This window comes from Anguilla rostrata, chromosome 6 (assembly GCF_018555375.3).
Source record: "Anguilla rostrata isolate EN2019 chromosome 6, ASM1855537v3, whole genome shotgun sequence".
In the NCBI taxonomy this organism is placed as follows: domain Eukaryota; kingdom Metazoa; phylum Chordata; class Actinopteri; order Anguilliformes; family Anguillidae; genus Anguilla; species Anguilla rostrata.
Genome location: NC_057938.1, coordinates 53,317,685 through 53,336,429, shown reverse-complemented (window position 1 = coordinate 53,336,429; position 18,745 = coordinate 53,317,685). Strand labels below are relative to the sequence as shown.

Here is an 18,745-nt window from a genome sequence, read left to right as displayed (position 1 = left end):
GTAGCTGTTATACAGGAAGTTCCAGGTAAACTGCAGGAAGTGGATAGTAAGTGACAGACTGCGGCTGTGGCAGTAGCTGTTATACAGGAAGTTCCGGGTAGACTGCAGGAAGTAGTAGACAGGAAGCTGAGGGTAAACCCGGCGCGGTTTCAGGTGGAACGGCCTGCTGGAGGAGATCGCGGAGCGGCTGAAGAGCAGCAAGGCGCTGCTGCAGCTGTGGCAGCGCTACAAGGGGCTGTGCGGCCAGAGCGCCGCCGGCGTGCAGCGGCAGGAGGAGCGGGCCGACCACCTGCTGAAGACCGCCGCCAACAAGGACATCTCCGACCAGGAAGTGAGCGCCTGGATACAGGACTGCAGCGTGAGTGCCCCGGGGGGGGGGGGGTGGTGTGTGTGTGTGTGTGTGGCACCGAGACTGTGTGTGTGTGTGTGAGCGAGAGAGCATGTGTAGCACCAAGACCTCTGTGTGTGTGTGTGTGGCACCGAGACTCTGTGTGTATGTGGGTGTGTGTGTGTGTGTGTGTGTGTGTGAGAGAGAGAGCATGTGTAGCACCAAGACCTCTGTGTGTGGTGTGTGTGTGGCACCAAGACGGTGTGTGTTTCACCAAGATGTGTGTGCGTGTGTGCGCGTGCGTTATACGGGAATACGAGTTTGTCTGTAGTTGGCGTATGTGTGTGTTTTTAAGTGTATGTTTCTCTAAGTGTGTGTGTGTGTGTGTGCTAGCAGGTGCTAACGTGTGTGTTAGTGGGAGCGCAGCCAGCTCAATTCCCCTCACAGTACCGCTCCTGAACCTGCTCCTCCAGTGGCAGTTGCTCATTCTTCCACGGGCCTGATTTACTTTGGCGAGATTCCTTGAGTAGCCTGGGCTCTTTGCCATGTGCTTCCAGCACTTCCATGTGCGGCTAGCATCTATTAGAAGCAATCATTTCAGTAATCAAACAAATGATTCATTCACTCAAATAAATGCAACTTCTCAGATCAAGAGCGACACGGAAAAACGTGAAATCGTAGCATGCTGGCAGGTTCAGTGGGTTTGCAAGAAAGAGCACTTGGCAAAGCAGCGGAGGAAAAGGAGGATTGTGGAATCGCACGAGGGGTGTCGGGCGAAATCTTTCCGCTTGCGCTGAGCGCGCACAATGCAGCTGTCCTCCTTTCAGGAGCCAAATTACACTCACTGTTTGGGCCTGAATAGGGGCCTTGGCGCTCTTAGGGAAGGTCAGAGCGCTGCACTGCGCAGTCCAGGAGTTTCTGATTTCCCGCCAGCTGGTTGCCCAGCAAATCGAGTCAGACCCGCAGTCACCCCTCTCCCCTCTGTGCCCCTCCGACGTGCTCTTTGCACAGTTTTGGGTGGGGTTCCAAAGCTCGGAGGGATATTTCAGTTAGCGTGATTTTAATTATTTTTTAGAGTGCACTGAGGTGGGTGTGGCCAGTGTACAGTGTACTGAGAGTGGGTGTGGTCAGTATGCTGATTGTGGGCGGGGCCAGTGCATTGACAGTGGGCGTGGTCTCTCTGGAACAGGAGCTCCTGCGGACCCAGAAGGCAGTGCAGGACTCCCTGCATGTGCTGTACGAGCTGGGAGAGCAGCTCAAGCACCAGGTGGACGCCTCCGCCGTGGCCGCCATCCAGTCGGACCGCCTGTCCCTCACGCAGCGCCTGGGAGTGGTGGAGCAGGCCCTCACCAGGCAGCAAGCGGTACTGCAGGTAGGACAACCCACCCCACCCACCCCCACATTCATCAGCACACCTCATTCATCTGCTGGAAATATTGTTGAGATGATAATTAGTAGAGTCAGGTGTGCCAAATCAGGGTTGAAATGAAAGCCTACAGGACGGTAGATCTCCAGGAGCAGAGTTGGGCAGCCCTGCTGTAGGGTGTAAAATAGCTTTTTCTGCTGCAGTGATCCTTGTTCAGAGTGTGGGTGGGCACAGCAGTTAAAGCACAAATGGTGATTATAGATTCGGGCAGAAGAAGAGGAGAGGATGAAAGAAATGAGCTCCTCTCTCCCCTGAGGTTTGATTGCCGGGGTCACGTGCCGTAAGGTTTTTTGGAACGTGTCACTCACGGGACGGTCGTGAAACGGTCACCATGGAGACTGCCTCTCTCTCTACCCCTCTGGCTCTCTCTTCCCCCAGGCTGGGGTGCAGGACTTTGAGACTTTCGGCGCGCAGCTGGAGTCTCTGAGCTGCTGGGCGACGGAGGCGGAGGAGCTCCTGAAGGGGCAGGACCCCGGGCGGTCCTCTGACCTGTCAATCATACAGGACCGCATGGAGGAGCTCAGGGTGATTCTCTACACCCGTAATTCTCTACAGTTCTCCAAACCCACTTCCTTATGATGTTAATGCAACTATTACACTATGGCTACTCTTCTAATCTTCTATCACCATCTACACATTCGTAGTAATCTAACCACCGTCTACAGCCACATGGTGAAGTAACTATCGCCTATGGCCATTACGGTCATTTTAACGGCTGTCTATGGCTGAAGGTAAATTTAACCCTTGTCTACAGCTGCACAGCAATTTAACCATCATGTACGACTGCATGGTAAAGTTACTGTCATGTACAACAGTTGAGTATCAGAATCAAACGTCTGATGTGTTTTAAAATATTATTGATGGTTCTTGTTGAGTTGGATCATCAGCAGAATAAATAGAGGTATGAGGAGAGACCGATCTCCTTGTGCTGGTCTACCTTACAGACACAAACAGTCCTGCTCTGTGTGGCTCTAACGTTGGATGTGTGGTCTGTCTCCCAGGCCCAGATGCTGAAATTCAGCAGCATGTCCCCGGACCTGGAGCGACTGAACGAACTGGGCTACAGGCTGCCGCTCAGCGACAAGGAGATCAAGCTCTTGCAGAACCTCAACCGGACCTGGTCCGCCACCTCTGCCCAGACAACCGAGAGATTCAGGTAGGACTGTGCTCAAGGGATCTGAGGATCTGAAAGAGCGACACCTTCCCGCTAAGTAGTTCTGGAGAAGGTAGCCGTGAAAATTTATATTCATGTTCGGACATGGCTACTTCAGTCTCTAACTTAGTGTTACACAACATATATTGACCAGACTAAGTGCCGTTGTCTTGAGAGGAACAGTAGGTTGACCTGTTGTTGCCTGTAGAATTATGTCGGATTTACCGGCTGTTTTTCTCTGAGTGATGTTGGATTTACCGTCTGTTGTCCCTCTTTCTCTGCAGCAAGCTACAGGCCTTTCTGCTGCAGCACCAGACCTTCCTGGAGAAGTGCGAGACGTGGATGGAGTTCCTGACGCAGACGGAGGAGAAGCTGGCGTCGGAGATCTCCGGAAACTTCCAGAGCTTGCTGGAGCAGCAGAGGGCCCACGAGGTGAGGGGGCGAGGGTAGGGGGAGGGCGGATCTGCTGGGTGTCCCATCCCTGTTGGGACACTGGGTTCCTTTTGGTGCATAATTGGCTTTGAGTCACACTGAGATACTGGAGGGATACAGTCAGTAGGGCTACAGCAGTGCTCATTGCTCAAGCGACTCCTGCTGGCCTATCCCCAGGTGACAGGATGTTCTCTCTGTGCACACGTATGATTGGGTCTCCTCCTCCCCCTGCTCTGCACATGTGCGGCTTGTGACTGCGGTGTGAAAAGAAGCAGCTGGCTGGCTGGAAGGGATTCGCTTCACGTTCTGGTATCAAACCCAGCCTGTTTGCGTTCCCTACAGCTGTTCCAGGCTGAGATGTTCAGCAGGCAGCAGATCCTGCACTCGATCATCAGCGATGGACAGAAGCTCCTGGAGCAAGGACAGGTGGACGACAGGTAGCACATGATGCATTTTATTACACAGCTGAACATTGAGATAGCTTTCAGTAGTTATAAAAATAAAATCTCTTTCTCTCTCTCTCATTCTTTCTCTCTCTGCCCATCTCTTGTTCCTCTTCCTCACCCTGTCTTTCCCTCTAACTGTTCCTCTTTCTCTTTCTGCCCCCTCCTCTTCCTCACCTCTATCTCTATCTCCATCGCCCTCTCTCTTCTCCTCCTTTCTCATTTTCTCTCTCTCTTTCCTTCTCTCTCTCTTTCCCTCTATATCTCTCTCTCTGCCCATCTCCTCTCCCTGCCCCCACCCCTCCCCGCAGGGACGAGTTTAACCTGAAGCTGGCGCTGCTGAGTAACCAGTGGCAGGGCGTGGTGCGCCGAGCCCAGCAGAGGCGGGGCATCATCGACAGCCTGATCCGCCAGTGGCAGCGCTACCACGAGATGGCCGACAAGCTGCGCCGGTGGCTGCTGGAGGTGTCCCACCAGGCCGAAGTCGTCCAGGAGGGGGCGCCGGTGCCCCTGCAGCAGGCCCGCGCCATGCTGGACGAGGTCCAGGTCAGTCTGCGGCACAGCTGTCTGTAAAAGGGGAGAGGGGGAGAGGGGGAGGGGACACGGTAGCCAAACCGAACAGCTAACTGGGAGTTATTCTGCATGATGAGGTGGACTTCCTCTACCTGGGCCTAGTGCACTGCACACAAACGGTGTCGGTAGATATCTGTGTATGACCGCTAGCAAAAATGGTAAAGCATTTTATCTTTGGGCAAGCTTTGTTACGTTACAGACATTTAGCTGACACTCTTATCCAAAGCAGACTTACACAACATTTTTGTATAGTATCTGGGTATTTACATGTGCTATTCAGGTGAAGCACCTTGCTCAAGGGTTCAACACCAGTGCCGTACCTGGGAATCAAATGGGCAAAGGTTACAAACCCAGTTCCCTAACTATTATACTACGCTGCCTTATTTAAGTGATATTGCTGTTGCTCTATGTGATATTGTTGATTTCGATTTTAAGTGAGTGAGTGCTTTGGCAATATTAGGCCCATATGTGGTGAGGCCAATAAAGCATGTCTGAATCAACTTGTAAGAAAAACCTGCACACATACTGGACCTGCGGGAGTAGTGTACTCCGTGCGCAGAGTGCGCCCCCTGCTGACCCGGCTGTCTCATTGCAGCTGAAGGAGAAGGTGCTCCAGCGGCAGCACGGCAGTTACATCCTGACGGTGGACGCCGGGCGGCAGCTGTTGCTAAGCGCGGACAGCAGGGCGGAGACGGCGCTGCACGCCGAGCTCACCGACATGCAGGAGCGCTGGCGGCACGCCAACATGCGCCTGGACGAGCAGAAGAGGGAGCTGCTCACCCTGCTCAAGGTAGGGCCGCCGTTTTAGCTACACCGCTGCTCATGGTAACACCACCATTTTAGCTACACCGCTGCTCACCGCTGCTCATGGTAACGTCGCCCAACCCGGGCCTTTCTGTGTGGAGTTGTGCATGTTCTCCCCGTGTCCGCGTGGGTTTCCTCCGGGTATTCCGGTTTCTTCCCACAGTCCAGCTGGTTAGGCTAATTGGGGGTGGACATTCACAGGGCATTACTGTAAAAGAGCATTCATGCTCAGTCAATGTACCCTGTATAAATAAAGGTGAATAATAAATAATAAATATTTTGCACACTGGGTTCAGCTGAGCCACCTACACACTGCTGACCGTTAGTGGTTGCGGTCCTGGCCTGTGGTGCGCGTGATTGGCCAGTTACTTGGTTCCTGGGAAATGATTTAATCAGAATGTCTGCTGGGTGCACAAATCTCCAGGGACCCATGGCGGTACAGTGAGAGAGAGTCTGCAGCATGCGATGAGAACACAGCGGGTCTATAGAGCATGCTGCTACGAACACACACACTCATACTCACACACATACACATACAATCACACACATACACACACACACTAACATGCACACACACACGCACACACACAAACACTCGCTCGCGCACACACACACACACTCATCCGCACACACACACACACACACACACAGTTAGCGCATAATGCAGCCGAGCAGAGTCTGTCTAAAACCCAGGAGATTTAAGCTGTATGAATTATGTATCGTGCCCTCAGTGCATTTTGAGCCCTGCTGGAAAAAAAAAAAACCAAAACAATAATGTTTAATAAAGTAAAAAACAACTCTGGGATGACGCAGTGGTACAAAAGGAAGCCTCCCCCCCCGGCATCTGAGCTTGGCGGGCTTAATGATCCTGGCACAGGACGGTCAGTCGCGAGGGAAGAGCGGGAGCGAGCGAGGGATTTATCGTGGGGAGAGAGGTGAGAAGGGTTTCTTTTTTTTTTTTTTTAAAGAGAGAAGGAGAGAAGGGGAGAGGAGGGGGCTGAAAAAGCAGCCAGCGCTCCTCCCCCCCCCCTTCATTGTTAGGTGGCGCTCGGTGCCCTGAGCAGGAGGGATTTAAAGCTCGCTCTGGCGTTTGTGAGATGGGTCAGGTGGCGGGGGAGGAGGAGGAGGAGGAGGAGGAGGGAATGCGTCAGAGGCAGGGAGAGCCGCTGCAGAGGAGGAGGCGGCAGCGCTGTGCTCTGGCGGATCTCTGCTGACGGAGCGTGCGTGTGTGTGTGTGTGTGTGTGTGTGTGTGTGTCCCTGCGTGTGTGTGTGTGTGTGTGTGTGTGTGCACGTGGCCGCAGGACTGGGAGAGGTGTGAGAAGGGCATCGCCGCCTCGCTGGAGCGACTCCGGGCCTTCAAGCGGAAGCTGTGGCTGCCCTTACCTGAGCACCAGGAGGAGCTGCACGCAGAACAGATCCGCTGCAAGGTGAGCGCCACTCTGTACTGCTCTCCTCTCCTCTCCTCTCCTCTCCTCTTCTCCTCTCTCTCTCTTCTCCTCTCTCTCTCTTCTCTCTCCTTACTCTCCTCTCCTCTCCCGCTCTCCCTCCCTCTCTCTATCTCTCTCCTACTACATCATATATCCCTCTTTACCCCTCTACTGTATCTCTCTCTCTTTCTCTCCCGTCCTGCTCTAACTCACTCTCCTGCTCTGCCTCTTTATCTCTCTCCTGCTACTTCATACATCTCTCTTACTCTCCGCTACTTCTACTCTCTTTCTCCTTCCTGGCACTCTCTCTCTCTCTCTCTCTCTCTCTCTCTCTCTCTCTCTCTCTCCAGCTCCTGTTCTATCACTCCCCACCATCTCTGATATTCCTCTCCTCTTCCACTCTGCTGCACTCCTCCTCTCCTCTGCTGTCATCCTCCCATCCTTCTAGCTCTGCCCTCTCTCTGCTGTATTACACTCCTTCCTGCTGTGCATCTCTCCCTCTCTCCTGCTGCAGAATTGCATTTCGTGCCCGTAACATTTGACAAACGCGAGTCATAAACGTGTGTAGTTCTCTGCATTGACCCATTGACTTAATCTTATTTATTTACCGTGCAGCACTTGCTAGAGCAAGGTGCTATTATCAGTAGGGGCATAGTCATCCTTTCTGTGGGACGTCCCGTGGGAGAGGGGTTGCGTAACAGTCCCCCCCCCCCCCCCCCAGGCTGCAGAGCTGGTCCCAGCCGGTCACCCTGCCTACTGTCCCGTAAAAAAATCTCTCCGTCAGCAGGAAGAGGAGCGTGCGTCTCTTATATCCACCTTATCCCGCCCTCTTCGAAAGCAACGCGCTCCTCAACATTAGCACCCTTTAATATATTAGGAAGTCACATTTAATCTTAATACCATTAATATGAAAAAATAAGCGTTTTACAAAGAGAGATAAAAACCCCTTAGCATCCGTTATTTTAATAGGAAGTGATATTGAAATGAAAACCTTTTTGCCAAAATAACCCGTTTTTTTTTGAGAGGTGGATGGTGCATCGGGTACGACCCCCGCGGCCTCCGTATCCCGCGGTGATGCGCGGCTCAGAAACACCGCGTTATCCGTCCGCTTGCACTTCCTCTTCCTCCGGGGGGGGGGGCTGGCTGCTCGCTTTCAACAGACATTTCTGAGGAGCCCATAGTATTGACCCCCATCCCTCCAAGCACCAGCCGGAATTCTGGAATCCCACCAATGTCGCTTGATTGGCTGAAAAGAAAAGTGGGCGGATCCTAGCACACGTCACTCATCCTGGAGTGTCGAGCGTTTCTGTGAGAGTCAGGGGTCTGGAGCCGGACGGGATTTTGGCTGCTCCCTTGTCTGACGGAGTCTGGAGTGGGACGGGGTTTTTTTTTTTTTGGTTCTGACAGGGTCTCTCTCCTCCCTGCCCGGTGTCCCGCTTGCAGGAGCTGGAGAACACTTTCGACGGCTGGACGGAGGACCTGTCCCACCTGGTCCGGCTGAAGGAGTCCCTGTCCAGCTACATCAGCGCCGACGACCTGTCTGTGCTGCAGGAGAGGATCGAGCTCCTGCAGAGGCAGTGGGAGGAGATCTGCCACCAGGTAAGCCACACCCCCTCCTCTCATGCCCCTCCCCCACCCAAGCCCCGCCCCCTGCCTGTGTCATGTATTTAAATATCAGGTATAAAAAGTGCTGTAATTTCTATGTGGTGAAACCAAAATGTATAAATGTCTTTTAATAAAAGTTGGGAATCTGCACTTTAACCAGCTATGCATTGTTTGATTACAAATGTAAAATTGTGGAGTACAGTGTCTGTCCCAAACATTATGGAGCTCACTTTTTTTTTTCTAATGTTTTGCTCTTTCTTATAAAAAAAGACATTAAGCTCTATTTAATGAAAAGAAGAGGACAGGTGTTTTTTTTATATAATGAATTTATTCTTTGCTGTATATGGATCTGCTCGGATCACGTAGTAACACTCATTTAATATTCAGTTAAATATTTGTTTAGCATTGTTAGAATTGCAGTTTTAGAAATACAAACCCAAAAACCCTTTGCATTTGGGAGATAATAGCTGAAATTCTGTGTGTTTTACGCTGAGTGTTGAAACGGACAAATGGAGCAGTTTGTTTTTCATGGTGCTGTGCTTTCTGCCACCCTGAGAGGAACCAGGATAGGGGGGGGGTGTGTGTTGCGTAACCCGTTTTGGGGTTGACCTTGAGTTGATGCAGAAATCGTTTAGACTGCAGTGGGAGTGAAGTCGTGGGTTTAAGTTCTAAAAAATCTATGTGGCTCTCCAGCAGAGAATGCTCTAGCCTTTTCTACGGAGGAAAACAAATATCTAATGCAACCCTGCTTCATTTTTTAACGAAAATATAGTGGCTCTGAACCTTATATATCTGATTTTTTTTATGATTGCTGGTTTTTGAGTAAATGTAGTTGCTTGTTCAGAAGGTTTTAGAATTTTTAAAAATAATTTTTTTTTTTTCATATATAATCAAACAATTTAGTCAATTAAGTCGTTCATAGATAAAAAATAAAAAAAACATGAATATTTATGATGCATTCGGTTGTGGCAGTTTTATAGTGCAGATGGATTTTGTGAATGTGCTTTGTTGGTCTGTTACCTCTGTGGAATTGGTGACTCATCCAGTCAAGTGGTGCGGAGCTGGATTAGTCATGCCTGAAAATGAAAGGTAGCGTTTCAGGTGTAATTACCTCCCTGTGTCCTTCACGATTTCATTTAGCGTTTATGAAGGGCGATACTGCCGCAATCAGCCACGCACTATCACCATTAATAGGAAGAATATTGAGGGTCAGAATCTCTTCATTTGATGCTAATGCAGATACGGTGGTGCGCAGGAAAGTGCATTATTGTGTCTGTAATAAATAAATGGATTTTAGTTTTTTTTGATTGACACACACACACGCTGACCGTAGGGTGGATTTATCAAATTCAGAAAACAGCCCAGCTAAGCGAGGATGAGTTTCCTGCTTTTCTGTTCGAACATGTGGCATCATCTTGTTCTCTCTCTCTCTTGCTTCTTTCTTTCTTCTGAATTCTGGCTCATTCCCTTCTTTGTGTCTCTCTGTCCTCCTTATCCTGTTTGTATTTCCCTCGCTTTCTCTCTCTCTCTCCCTCCCTCACTCCCCACTCTTTCTCCATCTCTCTCTCTCTCTCTCTCTCCTCCCCTCTCTCTCCCTGCCTCTCCTCTCACCTCCCTGTCTGTCCTTTCCTCAATTCTTTCCTCCCCCCTCTCCCTCCCTCTCTCCAGCTTTCTCTGCGCAAGCAGCAGGTGAGTGAGAAGCTGAATGAGTGGGCCGTGTTCAACGAGAAGAACAAGGAGCTGTGCGAGTGGCTGACGCAGATGGAGAGCAAGGTCTCCCAGAACGGCGACATCAGCATCGAGGAGATGATCGAGAAACTGCGCAAGGTACAGGGAGCACAGCACCATCCGGGGGGGGTGTTCAATCTAACCGCCAGTGGGCTCTCACCTTAATGTGAGCCAGTGTTCTCAGTGACTGCCAAACTCACGACAATGTAAAATCTTTTTTTTAAAATTTTTTTTAGAGTGCATACTTATAATACATTGGTTATTTCAAGCTATTCAAAGCTACTAACAGAGGGCCATTGTGGTTATATTGAACACACCCACCACCTACGTGTAAGCGAACCAATTTATTTAAATCAGCAGTAGACTCGTTTGTTTTTCTGTTTGATATGAGAGCCAGGATTTGTAAAATTATTTATTCAGCTATTCTGACTTATGTTTATGTTTATTCATTCTTGTACTCTGGTGTTCATTTATTCTGTTGGGGTATCACTATGTCTTGAACTTGGATGAAGAGGTCAAACACAGGGTCATTTGGGTTAATTTCCCTCTGAGTTAGACCTTTGCTTTGCTTGACCTCTGACAGCCTGACCTTTGCCCTCTGACCCCTGTGCAGGACTATCAGGAAGAGATAGCCATGGCGGAGGAGAACAAGCTACAGCTTCAGCAAATGGGAGAGCGTCTGGCCAAGGCCAGCCAGGACAGCAAAGCCTCCGAGATCCAGTACAAGCTCGGCAAGGTCAGCGAGCGCTGGCAGCACCTGCTGGACCTCATCGGAGCCAGGTGAGCCCAAATCTCCACAGCCAGGTGAGCCTTTATCACCACAACCAGGTGAGCCTGAATCTCCTGAGCCAGGTGAGCCCAGATCACCACAACCAGGTGAGCCTTTATCACCACAACCAGGTGAGCCTGAATCTCCACAGCCAGGTGAGCCTTTATCACCACAGCCAGGTGAGCCCAAATCACCTGAGCCAGGTGAGCCTTTATCTCCACAGCCAGGTGAGCCTTTATCACCACAACCAGGTGAGCCTGAATCTCCACAGCCAGGTGAGCCTTTATCACCACAGCCAGGTGAGCCCAAATCACCTGAGCCAGGTGAGCGCCCCTGGCTGAGCCAGAGAAATTAAAATCCAGCGCATCAGGATCTTTGGTTTGAGGGGAGGACTGAAAACCAGCAGCACTACAGGCCCTGAGGGACGGATTTGGGTGTCCCTCGTATCAAGTGTGTCGTATGGATTGGCAGTGAAGTAACAGGATTTGTGACGAGAAGGTGACAGGTTTGAGTCCCATGGGGGGGGGGGGGGCACTCTTGCTATGCCCCTGAGCAAGGCCCATAACATGAATTTGTGCAGTTACTGTCATGCAGTGTCATACTGTATTTTAGGCAGGTTTATGGGGTGATTATCACACTGCACCAGCCATACTGGGGCTCACTGAAAGCTTTTTATTACTTTTTTTCCAGGAGTGCAGGATCGGTTAAATTATTTAGCAGCTGTTCCAGCAGGAACTCTGAATGAAATAGCCAGCTGGAAACATGTCGCAAAACTCTATTTTCCTCTGTCAGAAGGAGAGAGGGGGGAGGAAAGGAGAGAGAGAACGGAGGGGTGTCTGGCAACAGAGAAAGTGACAGAGGCATGTGTATGTGTGAGAGAAAGAGGGTGAGAGAGATGAGAGAGAGCGAGAGAGAAAGGAGGGGACGATAGAGAATGTGACAGAGGCATGTATGTGTGGGAGAGAGAGGGAGGGAGAGAAACAGAGAGAGAGAGAGAGAGAGATTCCCACAGGGGTGTGAGGTATGTTGGGAGGGGGGGGGGAATTATGATGCGTGCTGATGCAGCACTCAAAAATCCCTCAGGCTTTCCTCTGAAGCTCTGTGTCATCTTGTTCTTACTCCTGAGAAAATCAGACCGAGCGGCTCATTTTTAACACTGGGGACAGCCTAGCGCCGGCTAATATGTCTGCAGCGGGTGTTATTACGACCAGAGGGGGGGGTTGCTGGTTTTAGTCCCGGGTGTGGGGGGCACAGCCATTGCGCCCAGAGGAAAGTTTCACACAGGATGTGCTGCTGTGCATCTTAATGTCCATCCGTTTTAAGCGGATAGTAATGTGTGAAATGTAAGCTGTGTAACTCGGTTTAGATGAGCGCGTGTGCTGAATTAGACGCTCGTCTGGTGCGTCGAAGGCGTACGGTGTTCTGGGTGCGCGGGGGTCTGTTGGGTGATTTTTAAAAAGTTGGCGCGAATTGTCCTGGATGTATAAACATAGGCCTCTCCTGAAGCTGTGTCAGTGGGGTACAAGTGCAATAGGGCAGCAGGGGAGTGAGGGGGCTGCGGAGGAGGGGGTGGTGGGGGGGGGGGGGGGGGTACAATGACCTCATAGGCACAGCTGCTGCCCCTCTGAGTAAAGTCTGTTCCCGCGGTCAAACTGCGACAGGCGGAGTCTGGGAAGCCTCTTGGTTTTGGAACGCCCGTTTAAAAAAAAAAAATTTTAAACCCCTTGAGTCCCAGAAGCAGCTGTGTCAGAGACGGGGCGTTCGCCGTTCCCCGTCCCACAGTGAGCGCTTTGTCCCGGGACACCAGCAGCGGCGGCCGCGACTGCAGTCCGACCGCGTGGACGCATTTCTCACCAGCACATGCTAATGACCGTAAGTTTTAATTTAGCAACGCAGAGCTCTCCGCCTGTCACACTGCGCCCAGCGTCCAATAACGTTTGCTTTCCAGTTGCCGTTGACGACGACTCACCCCCCCTGTGAGGTTCCTCCTACCTTCCCCCCCCACCCTCCCCCCTCCTCCTGACAGGGGTCACTGCGTTTACAGGGAGAGAAAGTTTTCTTCTACTTCCAGAGAGAGAGAGAGAGAAGGGAGGCAGCGCGTTGTGTTCTTTAAAACCGCGGACAGTTCTTTGGACGCTGTGTCCCCATGGTGCTGGAATTTGGGAGAGATAAAATGGAGGATTGCCCCAGCGAAGATTCCGATCTTCCGGACTGTGACTGTGATGTCAACAGGCAGGCTAAACTAAACTTTTTTTCTTTTGTTTTGGGGAGAGGGGGGGGGGGGAGAGACAGGGTGGGTATGGGTTCTGCTTGTTGTCTTTGGTATTGTTTTTGTTGTTGTTGGTGAGTTGCCATTTCCTGTTTGCTCTTGCATTGAGTCGTGGGTTTGCCGCGATTTTTTGGAGCCACTGTTGTTTTGTGTTGGACATTGCAATTTATCCCTTTTGAGCCACGTTACTCCACAGAAACGTGCTCTCTGCTGTCCTAAACTGCAGTCACAAAGTCACACGTGGGCAGCATGTGTTTCAATCTCGAGAGGATTGTACTGTCACCCCAGATATCCACACAGACAAATGCGGAGAACTGATGGTTGCCTGTTTAGTGATTCATCTGGGGCTTGATGTTCTGAATGTGTAAAAACTACATGCCAATACATGGAAAAATATCTGCCATTTATAAAAAAATATGTGACATTTATTACAAATCTATAAATTATTGCCATTGGAATGCTTTATATAGTTCCATTTATTTTTAGTGGTATTTTTCTTTAAAAATATTTTAATCTACATACGACTGTGTGTATGAAAATATCAGTGAGGTTAGTTGTGTATTTATATGCGTTCCTCACAGAACACAGGTGTAATTTGCACGTACCTGTTAGCCTGTTGTTTTTGTCTTGGTAATGCATAATGTGTTGAGACCCTAAAATAGCTCGTATGGCCGAGCGTACAGGAGGAGCTGACACAATTCGGGTTGCGTCGGCGTGGGACCTGAAACGGGGCCCTGGAAAGTTCCTTATTTTAGCGAAGGGGGCGGTGCTTTTTACAGTAACGGTGTCGCCTGACCGGCGGCACGCGGGGCGCTACATTGTAACTGTGGGTGTTTCCCAAACTGCCACGGGCGCGCTGAATCTGTCCCTCAGCGCACACGCTCGCGGGAATTCAGCCGGGGAGGGAGTCGCGCGCGTTCTCAGAGAAACGTAAACGTGCTTCACTTCTCCCTCAAACTCGAGTAAAGCACGTGCACGGTATTAATGTGAGCGTAGGATGTGAGAGCAGACCGTCTGTCTGTCTGACCTGCTAGAAATGTGTTGTATTTCGTTTAATATTTATATTAGTATCATGTTATAGTTCACGGTGTTCATGCAGCCCCAGTCATTGTGTGTGAGTCACTGACGCTGTAGTCAATCTTGCAACTTCTCTGGCGCTTTCCAAAATGGCCGCCAGTCATGTGGTGTTGACACTGTTCACACTGACTCAATTGGGAAAAACTCCTTTAAAATATCTAGAATATAGAACAAATGCATGACCTCTCCTCAGCTCTCGTATCTTCTGTCATCTAAAAAATGAAATGGCTCCATGTTTCGAATTCTCTCCCGACTCTATCAGATTTATTTAGTTTGCTGGGTAAGATGATTGTGTGGTTTGAAAAATAAGCTCTTTGTGAATGCCAAGAAGTGGTTTCTTGGCATTGCAACATCTCTGTGTTTTAAGAGGTGCTGAATGTGTCAATTTAAACCGTAATACGATAAAAACCAAAACCATTTTATGCTAACTTATGGTTATAGTCAAAGTGGTGGTCTGAATTTTTGGGGTTTATCTGGTTTTTCACTGTATTATTTTTTTTGATAACTTAGGTTACATCGGAAATGCGTCTGAAAATAAAGAACCACAAAGTTATGTTGCTGAGTAACAGCCATCAAAGCATGTTCAAAACATACTGGCTTCAGTTACCCATCATGCAATCTGTCCATCAATGTTTGGTTCAGTCTGTGTATTGCTCAAGCCTGCAGTTTTATGTATCTATTGGTCGGTTGATACTGAAGATACAACGGCAGTCGGAATTAAACTAGCAACTTTTTTGGTTGTAAATTCCATTTCATACCAATTATGAATGAAGAATGAAACCAAGAATGGGCGGAGCCATGATCTGTCACTCACTCATTGGAACTGGATGTAGCGATTTGCTGTGGAGAGCAATATCTTTGCGATTGGCTCAGAGAAATGATTGACACTAGGTCACTGTAGCTCCTATTCTTTGCTGTCCTGATGAAATGTGGATAGTGGGTTGTGGGCGGGGCCTCACCCTGCTGTCTCCGCCCCCTTGCCGCCGCGTGATAGGGTGAAGAAGCTGCGGGAGACGCTGGTTGCCGTGCAGCAGCTGGATAAGAACATGAGCAGCCTGCGCTCCTGGTTGGCCCACATCGAGACAGAGCTGTCCCGCCCCATCGTCTACGACACCTGCGACGCCCAGGAGATCCAGAGGAAGCTCAGCCAGCAGCAGGTGGGACAAGGCCTCTCTCAGCACCCCCAACACGCTAAAACACATACATAGATACACACACACGCACACATGCATACACACACACACTAACTCTCACACATACTAGAAACACACACACACACCAAGTCCCACCCAAGAGCTGGAGATCTCGTTGAGCTGCTAATTAGTAGAATCAGGTTGTGCCAAATTAGAGTTTAAATGAAAGCCTACAGGACAGTAGATCTCCAGGAACAGGATTGGGAACCATTGCTGTAAGGCCTGGAAACCTTGGGAACAGAGTATGTGACTGAACTACAGGCCACAGGAATACCACACGTATGCCAGCCATCTACTGACCTCCTTTCGCTGGGCTGCTGTAATTAGATCTGGATTCTGATGCCGACCCTGACCAATTTAGCTTCTTCACACAAGATGTCTGTCTGTCTGTCTGTCTGTCTATCGGCCTCTGAGGTAACAAAAACAAACAGTTACAGGATGTGTGTGTGTGTGGATGTGTGTACGGTGAACAGTCCAGTGGTGAACTGTAAGAGTGAAATTTCACTGCTGTCAAGCTGATTCAGGGCATCGCTATGTGACGTCTTAAACGCCAGACACCGTTTCCAGTTTACCTGATAAGCTTTTTTCCCTCGTTAAAGAAAGACAGACAGACAGACATGTAGATAGGATAAGATAAAATGAACATTAAAGGGTTATCTTTGAAAACAATGCTGTGAAAATGTAAATATTTAAAAATACTTGTTATAGTGTTTTATTGCAGTGGTGAGTATATTGGTTACATGGTAAATACTGACCTGTTTTGCAGTACTTAACTGACAGTGTGCAGATCACATAGCACAGCCCTGAAAACATACTATAGCCGGAAGCATTTTTTTGGGTCCCCCTCCGTCTGACCTTCATTGCCCCCCCCCTTCTCCCAGGACCTGCAGCGGGACATCGAGAAGCACAGCACGGGCGTGGCGTCGGTGCTGAACCTGTGCGAGGTGCTGCTGCACGACTGCGACGCCTGCGCCACGGAGACGGAGTGCGACTCCATCCAGCAGGCCACGCGCGGCCTGGACCGCCGCTGGAGGAACATCTGCGCCGTCAGCATGGAGCGCAGGCTCAAGTGAGTCCCCCAGCGCTCTGACCCAGCGCTCTGACCCAGCGCTCTGACCCAGCGCTCTGACCCAGCGCTCTGACCCAGCGCTCTGACCCAGCGCTCTGACCCGCGCTCCCCGACCCCGCGCTCCCGACCCGCGCCCCGACCCAGCGCTCTCCGACCCAGCGCTCTCCGACCCAGCGCGCTCCGACCCAGCGCGCTCCGACCCAGCGCTCTCCCACCCAGCGCTCCGACCCAGTGCTCTCCGACCGGCACTCGACCACTCGGTTGACTGGTGGTGATCATTCGCTAGCCTGTGTGGCTGAAAAACGAACGGTCCAAACGGTTATCGACCGCACGGTGGCTGGAGATGGTTGATCTGCTTGCCTTGTTCGGTTGAAACAGGTTCCCAACCAGTGCACGATGACCGGAGGTGATTGTACACTAGTCGGTGTGGTTCAAACATGGTCCAACTAATGCTTGATCGCATAGTGGACATTTGAATAATTTGTGCGGTGTGGCACAAATTTGAATGGAAAAACTGCCGACCATGAAGGTCAGGTTTCGTATAGCACACAATTTATTTGGCAGCTATTACTAGAGTTGGATCTAAATTAACATCTTAGCTGCTGGAGTACTTGTTCCAGGTTCTCTTTTTTTGGTGGGCAGGATTGTGTATCCGGAGGGGGTGGAGGCAGTTGGTGGAGGGGTGGGGTAGGTGGATCTGAGCACCTGCTGCTGTCTATAGGCATAAGGCTGGGGGCTTGCCAACAGCTGCTCTCCTTACACCACAGGAACTGTCACTACATTAAGTGTGTGTGTATGTTTGTTTTCTGTGCTTTGAGTTTATGTACATGGAGTCCAGTCGCTGCACAGTAAAATGTCCAGTGTCGATATAACTCTATCAGAGTACATATGAGTCCAACTGGGACCATATGTACTCTGTAAGAGTTGATTTAACACAGAGTATTTTACTGCATGTAGCCAGTATCCCATAATTTCCCACAATCCCATGCGTTCCTCGTCCGCCTCTGTAACCACAGGATTGAGGAGACGTGGCGGCTGTGGCAGAAGTTCCTGGACGACTTTTCGCGCTTCGAGGACTGGCTGAAGAGCTCGGAGAAGATGGCGGCCCTCCCCAACTCGTCGGGGGTGCTGTACACGGTGGCCAAAGAGGAGCTGAAGAAGTTTGAGGTACAGCTGCCCCCGCCGACGCACAGTCGCGCGGATCAGGTTACCACGAGAACCGGTCCCAGCCGGTCAGCTCCCGTCAAACACTTGAGCTTGGCCGCATTTGATTGGCTATCTCTGTGGAGAGAGAGAGAGATAGGGCGAGAGTGACACAGAATGGGAGAGAGAAGAGAGTATGAGAGAGAATGGGAGGGAGAGAGAGAGAGAGAGAGAGAGGGGACGGGGGAGAGAGACAGGCCCCACTTTGGCTGCCCGCACTGTGCCTGATTATGGCTTGCAAACAGAGGTCATCAAGTACGCTTAGTGATTGACCTCTGTCCTGACTTCATGAAAAAGAGAACCATGCACCTGTGTGTGTGTGTGTGTGTGTGTGTGTGTGTGTGTGTGTGTGTTTATATTTTATTGCTGTGCATCTTTTGACCTTCAAAGCTAGAAGAATCAGAATCAAACAAATAAAATATTGAGTAAAGCTGGGTGGGGAAGTCCCACAGGGTCAAAGGTCGTTTGACAGAGAGCGGCGGCGGTGTGTTCTGTGTGTGTTTAAACAGGCCTTCCAGAGACAGGTCCACGAGAGCCTGACCCAGCTGGAGCTCATCAACAAGCAGTACCGGCGCCTGGCCCGGGAGAACCGCACCGACTCGTCCTGCCGGCTCCGCGAAATGGTGCATGATGGGAACCAGCGCTGGGACTACCTGCAGAAGAGGGTGGCGTCCATCTTGCGGAGGTTAAAGGTACGATCGGGTCTCTGGGGAGAGAGAGAGAGAGAGACTTACCGGGGTGTGCTGCCACACCCAGGGTCTGAATTACATCTTAAATAAATAATATTATGTGACTCTGTATAATTATTACTGTAACGCTGGCTAAATGAGCTTAATTGGCTGTATACACCAGCACTGGTTCACTCACAGATTAGACCACAGTAAAACATCTCATAAACATTCTTCGGCTGTCACTCATGCGTTTATCAATAAATGCGCCTAAAATGTCAGACAGCATTAAATATTAGGGCTAATTAAGCAATTAAGGCCAGAAGTTGCCATGGAAACCAGAAACGGATACAGCTTCTCGTTGCCATCCTCTGCTCTAACATCGCTGAAGATCACTGATTTGAGAAAATAAATCTGATTTATTATTTTGTGATTACCCTGCTAATTGGGAATAAATAAGATTTGTTTTTGCGGCGTGATGTAACCTTGGTAACGAGTACGTGGATCAGTGGTGGTGTGTGTGTGTTTTGAGCCGGGCGGCCCTCCCTGCTCCTGAGTTATTACTCTAATAATAACC

At 50.2% G+C, this 18,745-nt stretch overlaps 1 protein-coding gene across 1 annotated transcript in view; it reads left to right on the top strand.

Moving 5' to 3' along the window:
* Positions 1–18,745, top strand: part of LOC135258055 (nesprin-1-like) — a 161,438-nt gene that overhangs the window by 126,046 nt on the left and 16,647 nt on the right. Inside the window, exons 120-135 of the mRNA XM_064341253.1 lie at positions 154–358; positions 1,518–1,700; positions 2,133–2,279; positions 2,756–2,910; positions 3,192–3,339; positions 3,682–3,776; positions 4,094–4,328; positions 4,951–5,145; positions 6,462–6,587; positions 8,031–8,186; positions 9,861–10,019; positions 10,534–10,700; positions 15,030–15,192; positions 16,110–16,297; positions 17,314–17,464; positions 18,010–18,192. Of these exons, the coding sequence (XP_064197323.1) occupies positions 154–358; positions 1,518–1,700; positions 2,133–2,279; positions 2,756–2,910; positions 3,192–3,339; positions 3,682–3,776; positions 4,094–4,328; positions 4,951–5,145; positions 6,462–6,587; positions 8,031–8,186; positions 9,861–10,019; positions 10,534–10,700; positions 15,030–15,192; positions 16,110–16,297; positions 17,314–17,464; positions 18,010–18,192 (2,656 nt within the window). The remainder of the gene's footprint in view (positions 1–153; positions 359–1,517; positions 1,701–2,132; positions 2,280–2,755; positions 2,911–3,191; positions 3,340–3,681; positions 3,777–4,093; positions 4,329–4,950; positions 5,146–6,461; positions 6,588–8,030; positions 8,187–9,860; positions 10,020–10,533; positions 10,701–15,029; positions 15,193–16,109; positions 16,298–17,313; positions 17,465–18,009; positions 18,193–18,745) is intronic.